The sequence below is a fragment of the Lepidochelys olivacea genome (genome assembly GCF_965140295.1).
Source record: "Lepidochelys olivacea isolate rLepOli2 genome assembly, chromosome: 1".
NCBI lineage: Eukaryota > Metazoa > Chordata > Testudines > Cheloniidae > Lepidochelys > Lepidochelys olivacea.
The window spans coordinates 125,102,739-125,124,239 of record NC_140411.1 but is presented as its reverse complement, the minus strand read 5'-3'; the positions used below and the strand labels follow the sequence as shown (position 1 = coordinate 125,124,239).

Sequence of the window (21,501 nt, the reverse complement as noted above, 5' to 3'; positions counted from 1 at the left end):
AAGGTGCTTCAGAATTAAAGGATTATGTTGTCCACTCAAATCAGCGTCGACAAATCAAGGCACTATCTTGCATTAGTTAGGCCATGTCTACACTACACAATTAAGTCTACATATGTTAGGCTGACTTACAGCCACCGCAATAATTAGTGCGTTTTTTCATGTCATGTCCATGCTACCTTAAGAGGGACAGTGCCTCAGCACCAAGCACTAAGCTCCCGGCTCCCAGCATCACCCAACCTACCAACTGCATCGCCCAACCTACATCAGCCTAAGCCTTTCCCGCCTCATTGAGGTGGGTTTACTAGGTCGGCGTAATGGGCAAGTTACAATGACAGGAGGGACACTGTAGTGTGTACGCTTACATAGGTTGACGTAAGCTGCCTTACGTGGACTTACTTTGTAGTGTAGACATGCTCTTAGACACTCCTTTGCATATACCTGGAAAATTGATTAGCTGAGGGTAAATAACAGAGAACCTACCATGCCAGAGTCCAAATAAGAGAGTGCTAACTTTCTGTGAACAGCGATGGCTCAATAAAACAAGATGAAATTAGGGTTCTAGGTTTTTGTGACATTGGGTTTTTAGCTAGCCCAGAACACATCTGGCCTTAATCCACCTCTGATAAAATAGAAGATGGCTCAGTAAAGTTGACCTTCTCCAGGTTTTAAAACACAAGGAAGTATGTTATATTGCCTGACATTTATTTTACTTACAAACACACCCCTATACGGGTCAGACCAATGGTCCATCTAGCCCAGCATCCTGTCTTCCGACAGTGGCCAATGCCAGGTGCCACAGAGGGAATGAACAGAACAGGTAATCATCGAGTGATCCATCCTTTGTCACCATTCTCAGCTTCTGGTAAACAGAGGCTAGGGACACCATGCCTGTCCATCCTGGCTAAAAGCCATTGATGGACCTGTCCTCCATGAACTTACCTAGTTCTTTTTTGAACCCTGTTATAGACTTGGCCTTCACAACATCCTCTGTCAAGGCGTTCCACAGGTTGACTGTGCATTGTGTGGAAAAATACTTCCGTTTGTTTGTTTTAAACCTGCTGCCTATTAATTTCATTGGGTGACACCTAGTTCTTGTGTTATGAGAAGGTGTAAACAACACTTTCTTCACACCAGTCATGATTTTATAAACCTCTATTATATCCCCCCCTTACTCGTCTCTTTTCCAAGATGAAAAGTCCCAATCTTATTAATCTTGCCTCATATGGAAACTGCTCCATACCTCTAATAATTTTTGTTGCCATTTTCTGAACCTTTTCCAATTCCAATATATCTTTTTTGAGATGGGGCAACCACATCTGCACGCAGTATTCAAGATGTGGATGTACCATAGATCAATATGGAGGCAATATGATATTTTCTGTCTTATTATCTATCCCTTTCTTAATGATTCCCGACATTCTGTTAGCTTTTTTTGACTGCCACTGCGCATTGAGTTGATGTTTTCAGATAACTATTCACAATAACTCCATGATCCCTTTCTTGAGTGGTAACAGCTAATTTAGACCCCTTTGTTTTCTATGTATAATTGGGATTATATTTTCCAAGGTGCATTACTTTGCATTTATCAACATTGAATTTCATCTGCCATTTTGTTGCCCAGTTACCCAGTTTTGAGAGATCCTTGTGTAGCTCTTCGCAGTCTACCGGGGACTTAACTATCTTAAGTAGTTTTGTGTAATCTGCACATCAAAATACGGCTGGTCTGGTCTAGGTGAGAATATTGCTTCTAAGGAGGTTTTTATCTCACTCCTCAACTGAACAATGTGTGATTTTTGCAACCTTCATCCTGATAAAATATAAACCTTCCTGAGGGAATTACATAATTAAACTTTATGGCAAGACTCATGGAAAATGTCCCCTTCCCAGTGTGCCTAATCGCCTAAATTTTGGATGGATGGATGTGATTTATTTTTTTTTAAAAGGTGGCTTTCACTAGTGGGGACTGGCAACCTTTGGCACGCGACCCATCAGGGAAATCCGCTGGTGGGCCGGGATGGTTTGTTTACCTGCAGCGTCCACAGGTTGGGCCGATCACAGCTCCCACTGGCTGCGGTTTGCCATTTCAGGCCAGTGGGGGCTGTGGGAAGTGGCGTGGGACCAGGGACGTGTTTGCTTCCGCTTCCCACAGTCCCGGAACGGCGAACCATGGCCAGTGGGAGCTGTGATCAGCCGAACAGCCCGCCAGCAGATTTCTCTGATGGGCCACATGCCAAAGGTTGCCGATCCCTGCACTAGTATATTTTAATCTCCTATTCTTCTTCCTCTGCTGTTCTCTCACCCTGTCTAATATGCAGCTTTTTCAAATTCCACATACTATAGCAAAGTACTGCGTATAAATTTGCCTCTGTGTAAAGTATATACATATTAAAACAAAAAAAACCCTTCCCCATGTTTGGCTGTTGACTGTTAGCTCTTATTTTATGCTCAGCTCTGGAGAGGTTGGGGATATAGATGGGCATATGTTACGGTCTAGAGCAGAGGTTCTCAAACTGTGGTCCGTAAGCTCCATTCAGGTGGTCTGTGATAGTTCCCTCTAAGGTGCTCACTTGGGCGGCCGCACACAAGAGAATGAAGGGCCACCCACCTAATTAGTGGAGCCGCGCAGGCGTGGCTCCACTAATTAGCTGCCTGAACCCTGGAGAAGACACACACATAAGGTGAGGTGGTGGCCTTGGGGGGAATAGGAGGTAGGTGGGAGGGGGCAGTGGGGTGAGAAGAGGGGGTGGGGGAATTTGGGATACGCAGGACTGCGGCGGCCAGAGAAAAAGGCGGCTTTCCCCAGCTCCAGGGCTGCGGCTGCTGGGGAGAGACGGCCCTCCTTCCCAGCCCCAACTTGGGACTTGCTGTGGTAGGAGAGAGAGGGCACATCCATCGCATTAGAAAGGTAAGACTACTGATATTAAAATAGGAGTTGTGTGCTTTTATTTGTAGAAGAAAAAAAATTAATTATTAAGGGTTTTTTTATATAGCGCTTTTATCCGTAGCGCTTTACAATACAGTCGTTAGCTAACGGTACATACAACATTTGGAAAGATCATTAAGTTGTCTGCTGAGACTCTCAGCAATTTTCAAGTGGTCCATGGAAAAAAAAAAGTTTGAGAACCTCTGGTCTAGATTTTAGTTTTCATTATAATTTTGTAAATGTACGAGAGAAAAGGCCTCAGTGGATTTTCTGAAGTGGAAAGGATTTAGAAGTCATCAGGAAGATAGATAATGAAGCAGAGATTACAGTAGTCACCCTCTGGCTTTGGAGAACTCCTCTGAAAATGGGGTGGACTTTTCTGATAAATTGTTTCATGCTGTATTCAAATCAGAGTGGTTCCCTGTTGTGTGAGCTAACCATATGGGCAACCAATGAGGTTTTTGTGTACCATATTGTATTTTAAAAGTGCTTTGGAGGAGACTGTATCTTCCTTCTTCTCATACATCCCTCTCTCCTCAACAAACTGATTCAGAACAAATAAAAGGGGCTGTGGAATCCTCTTTGGTTCCTGCTAGTTTTCTGAGCTGTATTAAAAAGCAGAGTTTAAGTTCTCGTGCTGAGGTCTGTTTAGTTGTTAATATTTGAAGGTGTTTGACTGCATCCTTCAATTTTTTTAATATTTCAATCTGTATCAAATAATCTTGATTTATATATTAAATGTCAAATTTCTATACTCCAGTAAGGTATAAAGTAATCAGCCTAATGAGTAAGAAGACCTTTTTACTGTCAATGTACATTTCTAAGTCACTTATAGGAGGAAAAGTAACTTACCTTTTGCTCCAGTGAATAGGTTGTGTTAAGTTTTCAGTAGCCTGATGATGGAGCAGATGTCAGCGACTGTGTATCTATCCTAAGACCAGTAGAGCCTTAACCCCCAGCTGTGATCAGATTGCAATCTTTTTGGGCAGAGCTGCACACATCTACCCTCTCTCTTTCTTCTTGAATCTGGGCAGAAGGCACAAGATCAGTTGGAACTTTCAGCACATGATGATGTTTTCAGGTAAAAGTGTTTGAAGCAATAATTCTGTTTTACATAAACATAAATGATCCTCTGGTGCAATTTCTGAACAGGAGAAGGGTGATGGGTTGTTTTTTGTTTGTTTTAATTAAAATAGTGCTATAGCAATTGACTTAGCATAGCATCTTTATACAGTGTCTGTCTCCTATTCTTCAACTTCAGTTCAGTTCTTTACAAATAGATCAGAATCTGTCATGATTCTGACAGGAGTGACAGTCTCTGGTCTCTATTAGCTGGATGACCCCTGCATGGTTATGACTAAGATTGGTCAAAATGCTCATGGTTTTGAAATTTTGCTAATAGAAAAGGGGAGGGGAACTGAAAATTTTTGCAATATTCCACTCCCTCCCTTCACCCTCCCCCCCCCCCCAAAAAAAAATTACCTTTAGAGAATGACAGGACCAATGCTGTCAGAAATATAAGTGTGGAAAAACCACCTAGAGTTAAGAGTTAAAGTAAAGAAAAGGGGAGGGGAGTATTTTATTTGCTTTCTCTGTCACACAAGTGAGCTGCTAATGTTCATGTTTCCTTGCTAGTAAAAACAAATTACTGAGTGTTTTTACTGTTGTTACAAATAAGTCCGTGGCTGCCTGTCTGGGTAGGCCTTGCTGCTGGAATTCTGAAACCCAGTGGGATGTGTGCTGTGCTTAGAAGCATGTTATTACCCAGAATTCTCCAAGCTCACAACTCTTTTATAGCAACACTGGTGTTAGAGCTGTGAGAACAAATTGAAATGTTTGCATGCTCTTTCTGGATGCAGGGAGCTTCTTAATTTCTAAAATGTATTTTTACTTCAGTCAGCAGGCAGTTTCTTTCCACAAGATTTTCTGAAAATATTTGTCTCTATTATTTATACAATTACCTTTGGACTCATAACCATGTTAATGAAAATGCTGTGGCAGAGAACAAAGCGGTCAGGTACCTTGTTACTGCTTCCTCATTTTCAGAGCAGATATGCTCTGTCCTGAGCCATGGCATAGGTTAGAACAGTGTAAGAGCTGCTTGAACTTATGCCTGCTGACTCTGGTTTGTAAGGAACCATAGCCAGCTGAGCATAGCTGGAGCACAGCACACTCTGACCATGCCCCCTCCCTATCATAACATAGCCCCTGTGCCTGAGGTGAGTAGGGGTTTGTGCAGGGCATTGCAGTGCTGACATTGCACATGTTAATGGGCCAGATCAGGTGGTGGTGTCATGGGGTTTGGTTATTTTAAAAAGCTGGTACAGTGGGGAGTCCCTTCTTTTGGCTCCTATGCAATGTCTTGGGGTTTTGTTTTTAGACTGGATGAATGTTTAAGAAAGTTTTGTGAATACTGTCACTGGGACTTACGGAGTTCATCTGGTTCATTCCTTTCTTTCTGTGCAGGTCTTAGGGGAGCCATGGCATTTGCTCTGGCCATACGAGACACTGCTACGTACTCCCATCAAATGATGTTCTCAACAACCCTTCTTATTGTCTTTTTCACTGTCTGGATTATTGGTGGAGGCACAACGCCCATGCTGTCGTGGCTGAACATTAGGTCAGTACACATCCAAACACTGGGCAATGTTCTAGTCTTTAAAAAATTAAACAATACTGTACTCTGCTAGTCGCTGATGCACTAAAGCCCCCTGTGTGATGCTTGTTAGGCATCTCTAGATTTTAAGGGGTACAGATGTATTTGCAAGGACACAAAAGTAACTTCTTATTTAGTTGACACTATGAGTGTATAGTACAGTAGGATCCCTAATAACCAAAACACCTGGAGGCCTGAGCTCCTTAGCAGGATACAAGTAACATCTATTGACTTGAATGGAAATTGCTCGTATCCTACAAGGAAGACAATAGGGCCCCTATAGCCCAACTTCTGTATCTAATGAACTAATACCAGTCCCCATCTATTGGTCCCTGATAGTAGCCCTGCTCCTGCTCTTATTGAATTCAGTGGGAGACTTTTCATGGTTTCAGTGGGAGCTGGATCAGCCCCTTTCTAAACAGGCTGTTATCCAAACAAATTTGGTGTTTCCTGGACTGTTCGAATAATCAGGATCTTACTGTACTGTATGTATTCTGGTTACTGTATTATAACGAAGGACATTCAAGGGTTTGAAAAGGCTTGAGGAAATGGCCAACGTACAGATTATGGTTATAGTATTTAATCATAACAACTTAGTCAAACCGCCAATATACAGATGCTCTGACGTTAGAGGCATATATATTTTTTGAAGCTGCTTATCATGGGAAGCAAAAGCCCTAGAGACTCATGAATCCATCAACAGTTATTTAGCAGGTATGCTCCTGCTATATTAGGGTTTTGGCAGCTGAAGAGAAAAAATGGCATACTGTACGCATGCTGTGTGGCCCTTACAATATACTGATTGCCTTCAATACTAAGTGTGCTCACCAGAATTGGCAATATCCAAAGTCCTGTAGTAGGGTATAGGGAAGCATAAGGGAAAACTGCAGATGCAGAGGTAAGTCTCAATTTGTCTTAGGTAAAATTAGCAGGTTACCCCTGTAGTTGGACAAAGAGGAAATTGCCAGTACCACCAGCTGATCTGTACTTCCTAGGTTTAGTTAAGAGATGACTCTGAGTGCGTGGGATTTCCAAAAACACTTGGAATTGGCCTAACTGCTCCCATTGAAATCAGTGGAAGTTGAACCATTGCAGGCAATGGGTGCAGAAACAGGCCAGCATTGAGCACTTCTGAGAATTCAATACACTGCCTTGTTTTCCTCTAGAATTTTCTAGGCAAATTCTCAGGGGACAGTCTAGCTTTAGTAGCTACGGCTAGCAAAGGCGCTCAGACATTACCCACCCCCAACTCCTTAGATTCTCACCTCACTGTGATGACCTAGGGGTCATTCCAGGTGGCTGAAGGTTACACTTGAACAGCTGGGTACATTCTTGAGTGTTTGGGTAGGTCTTAGTTGGGACAGCTGGAAATACTGCTCCTATCACAGGCCTGTAATTGCCTTTTGCAATTTGAGGATGAGGTGTACCTCTCCTCTTGCAGTGATGAACGTTTTTTTGGATGGTCCAGTCTAGGAACCTGAGGTGACATGAGCCTTTCTGGAGGCATTTGAGGGAGGACATTGTTGTTCTGACTGATTGCTCTGTTGATGATTGAGCAAAACTATTGAAGTGGCCCTATGAGTAGGTAACAGTGTTCTTTTCTTATGCTCTTCATGCAAGTGCCACTCCCCAAAATAAATAATTCAGGCCATGAAGCCGCACAGGTAAAAACACTAGTTGACCAGTGCTGTGATACCACTCCTGGAATAGCTTCCAAAAGACAACTGTAATGTCACAGCAGGGCAGATTGACGTACCTATAGGTATTCAGTTGTGTGTTGGAGGCATAACAGCACCCCCGATTGGAAGTGAAAAGAAATCACTACCTTTTTGGCTTGGTTGAACAGAACAAAATGGTTAACCTCTCATCTGTATAATGATATAGATCTGTTCATAGCATTCTGGTTAGGAAATGCAGTATTTGACTGACCCCTGTACAGTGTTCACTGGAACTGCTGCAGTATGTCTTCCCAGAGGCCACATAAAATTAAACTTACTTAAACCAGAAGATGGCAGCCATGTGCAGCTGAATAAGAGTTAGAAACTCAAACACTGGTCAGTGGTCATTTGTCATGATACAGTGTCAGCCACTGAGAAGTAAAATACCCCCTTTGTTATAGGAGGCTAGCAGAGGGATAGAGATTACAGCTTCCCAGTGAAGTTCAGAAGAGTTGAACATGCTAGTTCTTATCCTTTTGGGTAGGGCGTGAGGCATCAGAAGATGCAGTATAAAGACAGAACTAAAGGAAGTCTGTATCTCAAACAGAAGCAATAGCATGGAATATAGGGCTCAGATGAGGTGCAGTATGGAATTCAGGATATTCACTGTTGGTTTACATGTGCCCCTGGCACTTACGCCCTTTAAATTAGATTGCAGTAAATAAAGCGTGAGAGGTTGAGAGTTAAGAAGTGTTTAATTATACAGGATACTTTAACAGAAAAGAGATTAAAGATTAACATTGCTTTTTGTTCATTTACTAGATTAAGTGGGAGAGGGGGCAATGATGCAGTTCATGAACTGGACCTGTAATTCAGATGTTGCAGACAACCATAAAAAAAAGGCCACTTGTACCCTGTGAAATTCAGAGTGGTTTTCCTTTAATCCTGCTACATTTTGACTATTAACTTTACACTTTCATTAATAAAGATTAATGAATCCTCACAAAAACCCTGTGAGGTAGCTGGTATTTCAGCTGAAGTGCATGCTCTCACTGCACAGTTAGCCTGGGTGATCAGCACTAGGGTTTGAGCACGCAGGTTGGCCTAGCCTGGGTGTGAGCAGCTACACTGCAAAGCCCCACCTGAGTTAGTGTGTTTGTCCTTGGTGCTGCACTCACCTGTGTGTGTCACCAGGACTTCTGGGGACACATCCCATGTTCTTTGGACTGCAGTAAGATGAGCTGCTCTGTGATTGTTTCCCAAGGAATTGTGGGTAAAATTGTCTGTCCTGGGCACAAGAGGGGCGGGGAATTGTGGGAAGGTGCTGGAGGATTATCAGCCTCATGCAGTGTGCATACAGGCTGAGTTACCAGCCTGCGTGAAAGTGGCACCGGGGGCTAGCCCATACCTTCAGCTGGGCCTGCTAACCTGAGTTTAAAGCACTGCTAAACCTCAAATGAAAGGGTTTTGTGTGTGGATGGGAAGCAGCGGAGGGACAATGCCCAAGTAAGAACTCAAGTTAACTCTGTGGTGAAGACAGATCTGGGACGTGGGGGCCTAAATCACTTTCATAGTGTAACACAATAAATTGATTGCAGTTGGGATTGGTATTTCGCAATTTCTGGCTTCCACTCCCAACAGTGCTGCCTCTACAGAGGTAAACTTTAAGCCTTTAATTTCCAGTTTACACATGAAAATAAGGTTAATGGTTGAGTAGGAAGCAATAAAGGCAGAAGAATTTGAGGGCCAACACTGCTACTTCATCTCTAACTCAATTCATTGTATGTGAATATGACTAGGGTGCTAGAAGAGAAAATGGATTTTCAGAACATGATGCACTACTCATGTGCAATGGATGAAGCTAAAGTGCAGCTAAACAATATATATTTTCATTTTGTCATTCTTATATTAGATTGACAAAATGAAAATACATAGTGTTTAACCTTAAACTTCATCTTAATTCTTGAGCCATTAGTATAACGAGTTTATAAAAGAAAAAAACAAAACTCCAGCTAAAACTAATAAAATTCTTCCACACTTACCTTGTTTGCGAAGTTATGTCCATTTTAGATTCAGCCATTGGAAACTAAACATGTTAAATTATTACTACTGGTGTTTAATTTTTTTTCATTCCCATCATCATATCAGATGCTTGAGTTTCTTGGATCTCATAGTTGTCTTTGGAAGATTACATTTAAGTACCTGAATGGTAAATGGCTTTGTTCTTGGAGAAGTGAGTTTGTTTTTGTTTGGAAAATACAGTTTAGCTTGGATAATCTAGTGGGGGGAAAAAAGTTTAAAAATCTAGTCTCCTCCCATTTGGTGGTTTAAGCCAAGAAACATTTTTCCTGCCTGAAGCTGCTAACAAACTTCAGAGAGATCTGACAGGCCAGTAAATCAGAAGCATTGTCAAAGTTCCTCTCAAGAGAGTGGCTGACAAGATTTCATTTGTACTTCTCACAGAGAAAGGGAACTCTTGCATTTATAACTCAAAATAAGGGTCTGTCATTGTTCATTAGGAATGGGTGACCTATTGGGGCATTGCTTCCTTTTTCCAGTTTAGTACTGAATGTTGCTATTGAAGCAAAATGCAGACTAGTGTCCTCCCTGTTTTTGTTCAGAATTCGTTGTTTCATACTAGGTGGGTGGGAATAGTCACTACAAGTAGCTGGAATTAATTCATTTCAAAACATGAATTTTAATTAATAAACTTTTTTCTGAATTTTAGGAACTGTAAAATAGCTTGTGATGAAGATATAATTAAGCACTGTTCTTGCTGGGGGGAGAAGCTCTGATTTCCAATACTAACTTTTTTTATTTTTTGGTACTTAAATGATGCATAGTGACATGGTTACTATTGAAATAGCAGGATTTTTAATTGAAGTCCTGTTGTCCAACTTATTCAGATACAAAGACTTATTGAATGTTTTAACTATATGGAAGTAAAATTGCGCAATGTACAACTGAGCTTAAAAACTTAAGCAATGAGAAATTGAGTGATGTGCAGTAAATGAGGCATGGGGCCAGATACTGACCAATGAGAATAAAACAAAATATTCAATATTCACTCATTCAGTGAGCACCATCCAGTGCACTGAATGAGGCAGCAAGGAGTCCGGTGGCACCTTAAAGACTAACAGATTTATTTGGGCATAAGCTTTTGTAGGTTAGAATCCACTTTGTCAGATGCATGGAGTGAAAATTACAGATGCAGGCATTATTATACTGACACATGAAGAGAGGGGAGTTACCTCACAAGTAGAGAACCAGTGTTGACAGGGCCAATTTCATCAGGGTGGATGTAGTCCACTCCCAATAATAGATTAGGAGGTGTCAATTCCAAGAGAGGCAAAGCTGCTTTTGTAATGAGCCAGCCATTCCCTGAATGAGGCAGGTGTCCTGTGGAGAAAATATCATCATGTAATTAAAAGATGAATTATAATCTGCACAAGGGTTTGAATTAAGATTGCACAGGCAGAAATTCCATCATGTGGCATCATACTAACACCCACGTGGGTCATCAGCAGGGTTGAAACCTATTTAGCCCCCTTCCCAAGCACTGGCTCCTCATCCCAGTCTTCTCCTCTTCCAGTTTCTCTGTCCGAGTCCCGGCCTCCTCCCCAGGCTCCACATCTGATCTCCGCCTCCCCCACTCCCAATCTCCTTGCCCAACCAGTCCCCCACGCTTTGAGTTTGAGCTCAGTCTCCCCTTCCCTACCCTCCCATTGGCTCCCTGCCTCCTTGACCAATAGGACCCAATCTGGCCTTAGTCCCCTCTGCCTTCAAGTCAAACTGCTTCCCCTCTGCTCTGCCTGGAGAGAGGGACTCCCTGCTCTCCATTCCTGTGCTGGTGCCACTGTGGCCCCCAGTACTGGGAAAGAGCAGTTAATCCTGCTCCATCCCTGCATCCCAGAGCTAGAGCGTGCTCAGAGCAGATAGACTCTTCAGGAAAATTTAGCGTCCAAACTCCAAGAAGTGTCTACTGAGCATGTGCAAACTGGAATTTTTAGGGGCTTGTAATGTGGTTAAATTAGGGTGGGTTATTTGGGGGGGGGGGGATGTCAAAAGGCACATCCCAGACACCAGGGTGCCCTCCTGCCAGATTTGAAGTCCCTGCTCCAAAGTATGGAGGCCCTAGAGCTTCTCAACAGAATGGTTGAAGGGATATTTTAACATCCGTAAAAATGTATTTTTCGCTAAACTCATTCTGAGGAAAAAGCTAAACAGGTTTTGTTGTAATTTTCCAAAAATAGCTGAGACAGACATAAGCCATGGAAAATAATCAGCCTGTTAGTCTGGCAGTTATAAGCAACTGAAAAGAGAATCTTAGAATGGAAAGACTCAGGCAGCCTTAACTGTAGGTGTCACTACCTGCAACAAGGTAACCTTCGTTCTGGAACATGCTAATGTTAGAATGCTCTACTTTGCAACCTGTAATTTTTTTTTAAATATAGTTTTTGTGCGTACATGCATTGGCCATATCTTATACACATATGCACACAATCTCTCTCTCTCTAAATCTATATTATAGATATATCTTATGTGTATATGTGTAGCCAATCCTAGAAATGTAGGGCTGGAAGGGACCTTGAGAGGTCACCTAGTCCAGCCCCTGCACTGAAGCAGGAGAAAGTAAACCTAGACCATCTTTAACAGGTGTTTGTCCAACCTGTTCTTAAAAACCTCCTTTGAGGGAGATTCCACGACCTCTCTTGGAAGCCTATTCCAGAACTTAACTACCCTTCTAACTGAAAAGTTTTTGCTAACCTCTAACTTAAACCTCCCTTGCTGCAGATTAAGCCAGTTACTACTTGTCCTACCTTCAGTGAACATGGAGAACAATTGATCACAGTCCTCTTGATAACAGCCATTAGCATATTTGAAGATTTTTATTAAGTCCCTGTCAGTCGTCTTTTCTCAAGATTGAACGTGCCCAGTTTTTTTAATCTTTCCTTGTAGGTCAGATTTACTAAAGCTTTTCTCATGTTTGTGGCTGTCCTTTGGACTCACTCCAGGTTGTCCACATCTTTCCTAAAGTGTGGCACCCAGAATTGGACACTACTCCAGCTGAGGCCTCACTAGCACAGAGTAGAGTCGGACGATTACCTTCTGTGACTTCGGTACAACACTCTTTTTAATACACCTGAGAATGATATTTTTTAAAACTGCATCACATTGTTGACTCGTATTCAATTTGTGATCCACTATAACTCCCAGATCTTTTTCAGCAGTACTGTCCCCCATTTTGTAGTTGTACATTTGATTTTTACTTCCAAAGTGTAGTACTTTGCACTTACCTTTATTGAATTTCATCTTGTTGAATTTAGACCAATTCTCCAATTTGTCAGTCATTTTGAATTCTAATCCTGTCCTCCGAAGTGCTTGTAACCCTTCGCAGCATGGTGTCATCTGCAGATTTTATAGCCATACTCTCCACTCCATTATCCAAGTCATTAATGAAAATACCAAATAGTATCAGACCCAGGACTGACCCTTGCAAAACCTCACTAAATACACCCTCCCAGTTTGACAGCAACCCATTGATAACTTCTCTTTGAATATGGTCTTTCAACCAGTTGGGCACCCACCTTATAGTAATTTTGTCCACCTTGTAATAATTGGTAGAAATAATTGTTACATGTACTTTGTTGTCATGTAAAGATTCTGTGGCAACATGGTTGGATCTCCTTTTCTTGAGGGTGATAGCTTCTGGATGTGATTATCACCCCACATGATTGTATGTAAACAAACTAAGGGATGTTATTAGCAAACATTTATCATACAGTGTTGTCATTGTTACTTTATATGATTTTTTTTATCATTTTGTATTCCATTTTTATTTTGTATGTTTGTTTCTGTTGTTGGTTTTGGTTTGTTTTTATTTTGAGCTTGGCTAAAGATACCAGCTCACAAACATTTTTTGTTACTTACATTCCATTCTTGTGCTGTACCAGAGTTGGTGATCATGCTCCATCGGAGGAAGAGATAAATGAAAGCCGCTGGCTGTACTTCAGGTGACACTGGTTTCCTCAGTATAAAATTAACCTGGTGCTTGGCTTTCTTCACCTTTCTAACCCAAAGTATGTGTTCTCTTTCTGTGCTACAGCATGCTGCTGCTTTGCAAATGAGGGACTTTGTGCAATTTCCATAATTCTGAATCAATTTAATTCCTGTGAGCTGAAAGGGTGTGGTTCCCACAGGCAGGGCTTTCACTCTTTCAGCTTTTCCGATTTTTTTTTTATTCCCCTTAAAATCTGGATTACAGACCCCCTTCTACCTCACCGCACACTTAGGAAAGAAAGGAAAAAGGTTCTTTTATTGTAAAAATAGTAAAAATAAAAGCCTTCTGTGAGATGAGAAATCATGGATTTCGTCCTATAATCCTTACTCATGCAAGTAGTCTGTGTGACTTCCAAGGGGATACTAAGGAGAGTAAGATTGACTCACACCACGGTTGCAGGACTGTCCCATATTGGAACCCTCCCAAAGAAAGGTGCTGATCGGCTCTGACCCATTGAGTTTAGTGGGAAAGGAGTCCAGATCAGTTTCAAAGCCTGTGAACTGGAGACAGGGTCTGTTGTAGGCTGCTGCAGTGTATCATGTAATTATTACATTCCTTTGGTGCATCTTTAATGCACCCTGTTGTATCACAGGAATCCCAACCCACCAGTTAGTTTTTAGAACCACAAATAGGCCAACACCAAAACAAGCTGCATTGAGAGCCAGAATAGTTAAAGTACTACCAGCACTCAGGGCTGTTACCACAGTAACTGTACATGCTTAGACATGCCACCTATGGTGAATTCCTGCCCTCCATTTCAGGCTTTGGGAAGGCTGGACTTGGGCAATATCACCAAGAATTAGAGTTGCTCTGCTTTCTATGGCCCAGTGTGGAATTTCTCAAAGTGAGGATCAATCGGGCTTTTAAAAGTGTTTTTTTGCCAACCTTTTTTCCCTTTCCATGTAAACTTTCCCTTTGAGTTTGTTCTGGGGTTTTCGTGTGTGTTGGCAGAAGTCATAATGACAGTAGCACCATTGTCAGAGCTCATGAACATGTGCATGCAAGGTGGGGAGGAGTCTGCCTAACTACAGGGACCCCAGTGCTCAGCTTTAGGGTCACAGGTGGCACATCTGAGTAGTTACTATGGCACCAAGAGTGATGCTGGAATTCTACTGTAATTCTAGATCCCTTCCAAACCAAATTGGTTAAGGAAATAGTGTTGACAGGGAAAGGTTGGTAGTTAAGGAACTCAGTTGGCAGATGAAGTTACAAGCTCAGTGATAATCCATTTACCATTAAAACATGTCTTAAAGTAAGATACGCTGTTCATATTCTGAAAAATAGAGAATTATTTCCATAAGGGGTCACACCTTCACTTCAACGAGCTTGTTTTCTGGTCTAGATCAGTGGTTCTCAAAGCCGGTCCGCCGCTTGTTCAGGGAAAGCCCCTAGCGGGCCGGGCCGGTTTGTTTACCTGCTGCATCCACAGGCTCGGCCGATAGCGGCTCCCCCTGGCCACAGTTCGCCGCTCCAGGCCAATGGGGGCTGCAGGAAGGGCGGCCAGCACATCCCTCGGCCCACACAGGCCCCATTGACCTGGAGCAGTGAACTGCGGCCAGCAGGAGCCGTGATCGGCCGAGCCTGCGGACACGGAAGATAAACAAAACGTCCCGGCCTTCCAGGGGCTTTCCCTGAACAAGCGGCAGACCGGCTTTGAGAACCACTGATCTAGATATTGTTCCTATGTTGTGTCTGTATAAATTCCACTGAATAGCCCAAGACCAGAATGAAAATGGTGACTAAACAGTATTTTTACTAAGACAGTTTGTAGTTATCTGGTTCTACATAACGAAATAGTGAATTGATGCTGAAAGAAATGTGCTTTTTTTGGGCCAGTTTCAGACTTTATTATCCGTAGTCACAACAGAAAATTTTTCTCACATGACTTTTCTCATATTGTTATCCCTCAGCCAAGTCTTATGTAAATAATTTTGTTGCCAAATCAAAGACGTCATCTGTGCAATCCTAGAAACCATGTGTTGCAGCTATGGATTGTTAGAGTGGATAGCACAGAAAATAGTGGTGGTTGCTGGGACTGCACTGCCATGTTCTTGGCTGCATTGCAGCTGACAGGCCCATCTGGTCAGTGCTTAGACCAACATGTACTCGTTTATCTGGCTTTCCAGTAGACCATTTCAGCGAAATTCCAAGATGACTGGGCTTGCTATCGTAACTGTGCATCTGGTGTATAAGAGCTAATCCAAGTAAATCAATCCAGCCCTGAACAATTTTGTAATTCAAGTGAACAGGAACAAATATTGACTTCAATAGCAATTGATTTTTGTAATTGCTTATGGAGCATCCAAGTAAAGGGAAACCACTTTGCTTTGAGAGACTTTTCTCCAACATCAAGAGCTTTTCTTGAACTGAACTGGAACTCTGTCTTGACCCCAAAATGAACGATCATATTTGATTATTCTCTGCACTAAATTCTGATGGTGGGAATAGTAGGATTTGTCATGAATTATAGTTAAAGATTATTAATTCTTTGGTGGTTGCTTAACGACTAATGGCGAACATCCTTGTGGGAATAGTGTTAACAAAAACTAGCACTCAAACATTTAAACTTTAGAAAAGGGACTTATTTAAAGGAGAGACCTAGTTAAAAAGACCCTGAAGTTAAGCAAAGAACTTAAAATCCTTAGACTTTGCATGAAGACTATTAAAAAGCATTCCATAATAGACACATCAGGCACACATACCCCCTAAACAAAAAAGAAACAGACAGGCAAGAAAAAAGTTAGCTTCGTTAAGTGTTAAGATGCAAGAGGTTATGTGAGCCTCAGAGGTGTCTGTCAGAAAGTGAAAATCCAGGCCAAGTGAAGCCAATAGAAAAGCCTATAAATTAGAGCAGGTAAAATGGGAATTATGAGGGATAAAAGAATTTGAAGAACAAATAATCAAAGACCTTAAACAAAGAGATTTTTTTTTAGGAGAGACCGCTTTATATGAAGATATGAATTGAGGTTTTACTGAAGTTGGGAAGCCAGGAGGGTTAAAAACCAAAGGCTTTGGGGGACTGGTGAGTATGGACTAACAGGGAGCAAAGGAACCAATTAAGGAGGAGAAGGACATTGAAGCTAAATATTTTCTTTGCATCTGTCTTCTCCACAAAGCATATTAGGGAGATACTTATCCTTTTTTCTGGTGATAAAATGAGGTACTGTCAGAGATTATGGTCTCAAAAAGAAGAGCTGCTAGAACAAATTGATAAAAAGCAAAAAGTCACCAAGTTAGTACAAGCCTAAGAATGAAGTGGCTGAACCTCTAAGAAAAATAGACACTTGCATTAAAATCAGCTACTATACTGGAGGACACCAAATATTGTACCTGTTTAAAAAAAATGCTGAAAGGTGAGACTAATGGTTCAAACCAGTAGGCCCTATTTTGGTACCCTGTTAATTGGCTGAAACAAGTCAAAAATAGGACTGAAGAACACTAAGGTAAACATATGATAGGAAATAACCCTGCTGACTTCTACAAAGGAAAATCAACAGAATTGAGGTTTTTTCCTCCACAGAAAATTTCAGTTTGGAGCAGAAATTTGAATACTGACACATTTTAGCCTAAACCCAAAATAATTCCATTTTGGAAATGCTGCTGTGGTGCTTCATGGGAATTGTAGTTCAAGTGCCTCATGTCCCCATTCTCCTGTTCGTGCTGTGCTTTAAAGAGGCACAACATAGAATCTCACCTTGTGTGAAAAAAGTATTTCCGTATCCGTTTAAAGCTTGTTCCCTTTCTATTTCGTTGATGCCCTCTTTTTTTATGATAAGAGGGGAACAATAACGTCCAATCTACCTTCTCTGTCCCATTCAGTGTAACTTTATCATGTCCCTTCTGTCCACCATTGATAGGCCCTTGCCTGGGATTTTCTGTTCAGTTCTGGTAATCCCATCTCTAAAAGGACGTAGCTGAAATAGAGGAGAGTTAGATGTGTAACGAGTGGCCTGGAAAACCTCCTATATGAGGAGAGTAAACTAAACAGTCCGTTTTCTCCAAAAGTAAGCAAATAAGAGGGAACATGATTAAGTTACACAACGTGAGTGTGTAATTTACTCCTATTTTTTCCTTTACTCCTAATATGAGGAAACATTCAATAAAATTGAAAGATGATAAATTTAATACTGATAAACCATTCTCTTGTGGAATGCACAATTAATCTGTGGAATTTGGGGCCACAAGAGATCCTGGAGATCAAGGGCTTAATAGGATTTCAGAAGTCCTTGACAACTATAAGGATAACAGAAATATTGAGTTACTTTAGGTAAGATTAAATAGATGTTGGGAAGAGATGCTTCAGGCATAAGACAATCACTAATTGAATAACTATAGCAAGGAAATTCCCTTATGGGCATGCTAGTCTGTAATTGCTTGATATCTGGTTTCTTGCTCCTTCCTTTGGAGCATCTGGTCTTGATCACTTTAAGAGAGAGGAGACTGGACTAGAGGGATTACTACTCTGATCCAGTGTGGCAATTCCCATGTTATTTAGGATAATGAAACTTCCCAAAAGACAGAGCAAACTAAGATAATGAATTCCCGGCCAGGTCAGACTACAGGGGTGTGAATAGCAGTCTGCATCAAAGTCCAGTGCTGTAACTCCTCTGTGGACACAAACTAATAGGTTCCCAGTTCGCGTTAATTTAGTCCTCTTTAAACAGGATTACATTCATGTGAACTAGGAAACTTTTAAAAAGAACAGGAGTACTTGTGGTACCTTTTAGAGATTAACAAATTTATTACAGCATAAGCTTTCGTGGGCTACAGCCCACTTCATCGGATGCATAGAATGGAACATATAGGAAGAAGATTATATATATATACACATACAGAGAAGGTGGAAGTTGCCATACAAACTGTAAGAGGCTAATTAATTAAGATGAGCTATTATCAGCAGGAGAAAAAAACTTTTGTAGTGATAATCAAGATGGCCCATTTAGACAGTTGACAAGAAGGTGTGAGGATACTTAACGTGGGGAAATAGATTCAATATGTGTAATGACCCAGCCACTCCCAGTCTCTGTTCAAACCCAAGTTAATGGTATCTAGTTTGCATATTAATTCAAGCTCAGCAGTTTCTCATTGGAGTCTGTTTTTGAAGTTTTTCTGTTGCAAAATTGCCACCCTTAAATCTTTTACTGAGTGGCCAGAGAGGTTGAAGTGTTCTCCTACCGGTTTTTGAATGTTATGATTCCTGACGTCAGATTTGTGTGCATTTATTCTTTTGCGTAGAGACTGTCCGGTTTGGCCAATGTACATGGCAGAGGGGCATTGCTGGCACATGATGGCATATATCACATTGGTAGATGTGCAGGTGAACGAGCCCCTGATGGCATGGCTAATGTGATTAGGTTCTATCATGGTGTCATCAGGTGACACCATCATAGGACCTAATCACATTAGCCACGCCATCCTCACACTTTCTTGTCAACTGTCTAAATGGACCATCTTGATTATCACTACAAAAGTTTTTTTTCTGCTGCTGATAATAGCTCATCTTAATTAATTAGCCTCTTACAGTTTGTATGGCAACTTCCACCTTCTCTGTATGTGTATATAGAGATCTTCTTACAATATGTTCCATTCAATGCATCCGATGAAGTGGGCTGTAGCCCATGAAAGCTTATGCTCTAATAAATTTGTTAGCCTTTAAGGTGCCACAAGTACTCCTGTTCTTTTTGAGGATACAGACTAACATGGCTGCTACTCTGAAACCTAGGACCCTTTTAGTTCATGACTACAGCATCCTCAAGGGGGAGTTACAGCATAGCACTTTGCACTCTGCTGTTCACACTGCTGTAATCCAAACTGGGGGGCAGTGAAGACCTAGCTTTAGAAGCTCTTTTGCTGATCCCTTTTTAGGAAGTATATTTAAAAAGTGTAAATTATTGTGTATGCGTGAGCCATTTTGAGGCCTGTCTAGCATCACAGTACTCTTGTGAACACACTCTGCCACATAGGAGGGATGTTCCCTGCAGAACAAGAGACTAGCCACAACTCTGCTAGTCCGTGCACAAAATGGTATGGTTCTAAAAGACACAGCAGGGATGGCAGCCAGCCAAGGAAGAGGGTGGTGAGTTGTAAATGAAAATCTGCTACCTGGAGAAGGATTCTGGTTGATTGAAAAAGGAACTTATTTGTAATGTGTCTATGTAATTACAATGGAAGAAAGAAAAACTCTTCCTAAAATGACTTCTATAATAAGCGTGTGGAATGCTGTTGAACTAACCACTTAAGCTGCTTTCAAAAATGCATTCTCGTCTGCTTATGGTGTTTATGACCATCTGATAAGTTTGCTTTTGTATTGTGTGTTTTCGTAATGTTTCTATAGAGTTGGAGTTGACCCAGATCAGGATCCCCCACCCAGCAATGACAGCTTTCAAGTCTTACAAGGAGTAAGTAATTAGATAATTTTTCTACTAGGCTGGTGATCTAATGTAAAACGAGATAATCCAAAAGAACGTGAAGGGTATGTGACACTGGCGAATGTTTTCTCTAGTGACAGATGCATTTTATTTGCTGATTGATACCTGTGGTGGCTGATGGGTACATTTTCAGGTCACAGAATACACCATCTTGATATGTGCTTCAAATTTGGATCTTTTGTAACAGCACCAGAAAATTCCCCAGATCTGAGTTTTTTGCATGCTGTCTAATGCTTGGTTTTTTATTTTTCCAGTAGGGATTCTTGCGTTCTTCTTTAAATGTTCTAAACCATAACCAGTTCTTTTTAGGAGCAATGGATAGAGAAAAGTCCTCTTGGCTTCTGTTCAGTGACTGCTACCAAATATTGCACTTTTAATTGTGTAAAGTAGCTGCAGTCAGATTATCAAATTTTATCTTTGGTCTCATCTACATCAATGTGCACTAGAGGGCAGTGATTTCGAAGATGTACCAACGTGTTGCATGCTAACAGGCCCATGTAGATCCTGCCAGCACAAATTAAAAGTTCCCTTGTGCTCACCACTATGTTAATGCAAGCCCTCACTACTTTACACAGTGCACAAGCCCAGTTTGACCTCACCCCATATTGCCGATCTCTACTGCAAGACAAAGTGAGTGTCACAAATACACCTTTTATCATGGATATATCACCATATATCTGTGAATTTCTACTGTAACATTCACTGTGGTAGCTAGGCACCAATATTGCAATAATCACTGCAATTGTATATTGTTGGAGTGATTATTGCAATAATCACTTTTTCAATAAAATAAAAAACGTTTCCAGGTTCCTTTGTCCATAAATACAGAAGATGTCACTTCCAAATGACATCCATCCAAGTTCCCTTGGAGTGAGTATTTGGAATGGGAGTAAAATGTTTGTTGTGAACTGACCTTTCTAGCTGCTTGATTGACAGTTGCCTCTTCACAGCGCCATCAGCATCATTTGAGCTCCACTCTAGCCCTTAACTCAGAGCTGAAATTGCCAGGCCGTCAGTACTGGTTCATGCTAAACAGATTCAGTAGAGCAGTTAATCACCTACACAGAAACGTGTTAAGAAATTAACCTGTTAAAGGGGGAAGTAAAGTGCACAACATAAAACACTAACAGATTTCTACCCAGAAGATGCACAGGGCACTAGTGTGTCAGTTCTACAAAATTCAGTGTACAGAACACACACGCACCCCACTGACTGCATTTGGAGTGGAGTGAAGTTTCTGTTAGCTGTATCTCCTTGCTGTTTCCTGCTGGTAGCAAATGATGATTAAAAAGAACTTGTTCAGGAAGCGTCTTTCTTTATTGCAGGAACTGAGCTACACATCTGTGTTGAGCTCCTTGCAGATTTTGGGTCAAATCTATCCCTGGTATAATTTCGCTGAAGTCAACAGCATGTTATATGTAATTTCTAAGACTATGGGGATAAGGTAACACAAAGGATGAATTTGGCCTTTTGTGTCTGGAAGGTCTCCGAATAGGCCCAGTCCTGCAACAGAAGTCTCTCTTTCTGCCTTTCCTAATCTCTGTATGCCCTACCCAGTCCCAAGGAAGACCGTGGAAGCAGGGTAAGACCCAAAGTTTGATGGCTGTGCAATGATGTAATGTTCTCAGCCAGTTCAGACTAGACTGAGCCGTCTCTGAGGAACTGCTTGCAGCAGGAATAATTAGAAAAAACAAGGTGTAATATTCACATTGACAATATTTGCAAGGAAATTAGAAGCTAGTCATTTGTTTTATATTCTGTCCCACACAAAAGTT

At 41.4% G+C, this 21,501-nt stretch overlaps 1 protein-coding gene across 2 annotated transcripts in view; it reads left to right on the top strand.

The window, feature by feature from the left end:
• The window catches only part of SLC9A7 (solute carrier family 9 member A7), a 125,555-nt gene that overhangs the window by 78,643 nt on the left and 25,411 nt on the right, over window positions 1-21,501 (top strand). Inside the window, exons 11-14 of one of the 2 annotated variants that reach the window (XM_084652528.1) lie at window positions 3,893-4,004; window positions 5,390-5,543; window positions 13,192-13,251; window positions 19,633-19,696. In XM_084652528.1, the coding sequence (XP_084508654.1) occupies window positions 3,893-4,004; window positions 5,390-5,543; window positions 13,192-13,251; window positions 19,633-19,696 (390 nt within the window). The remainder of the gene's footprint in view (window positions 1-3,892; window positions 4,005-5,389; window positions 5,544-13,191; window positions 13,252-19,632; window positions 19,697-21,501) is intronic. The other variant, XM_084652529.1, reaches the window with a different exon arrangement.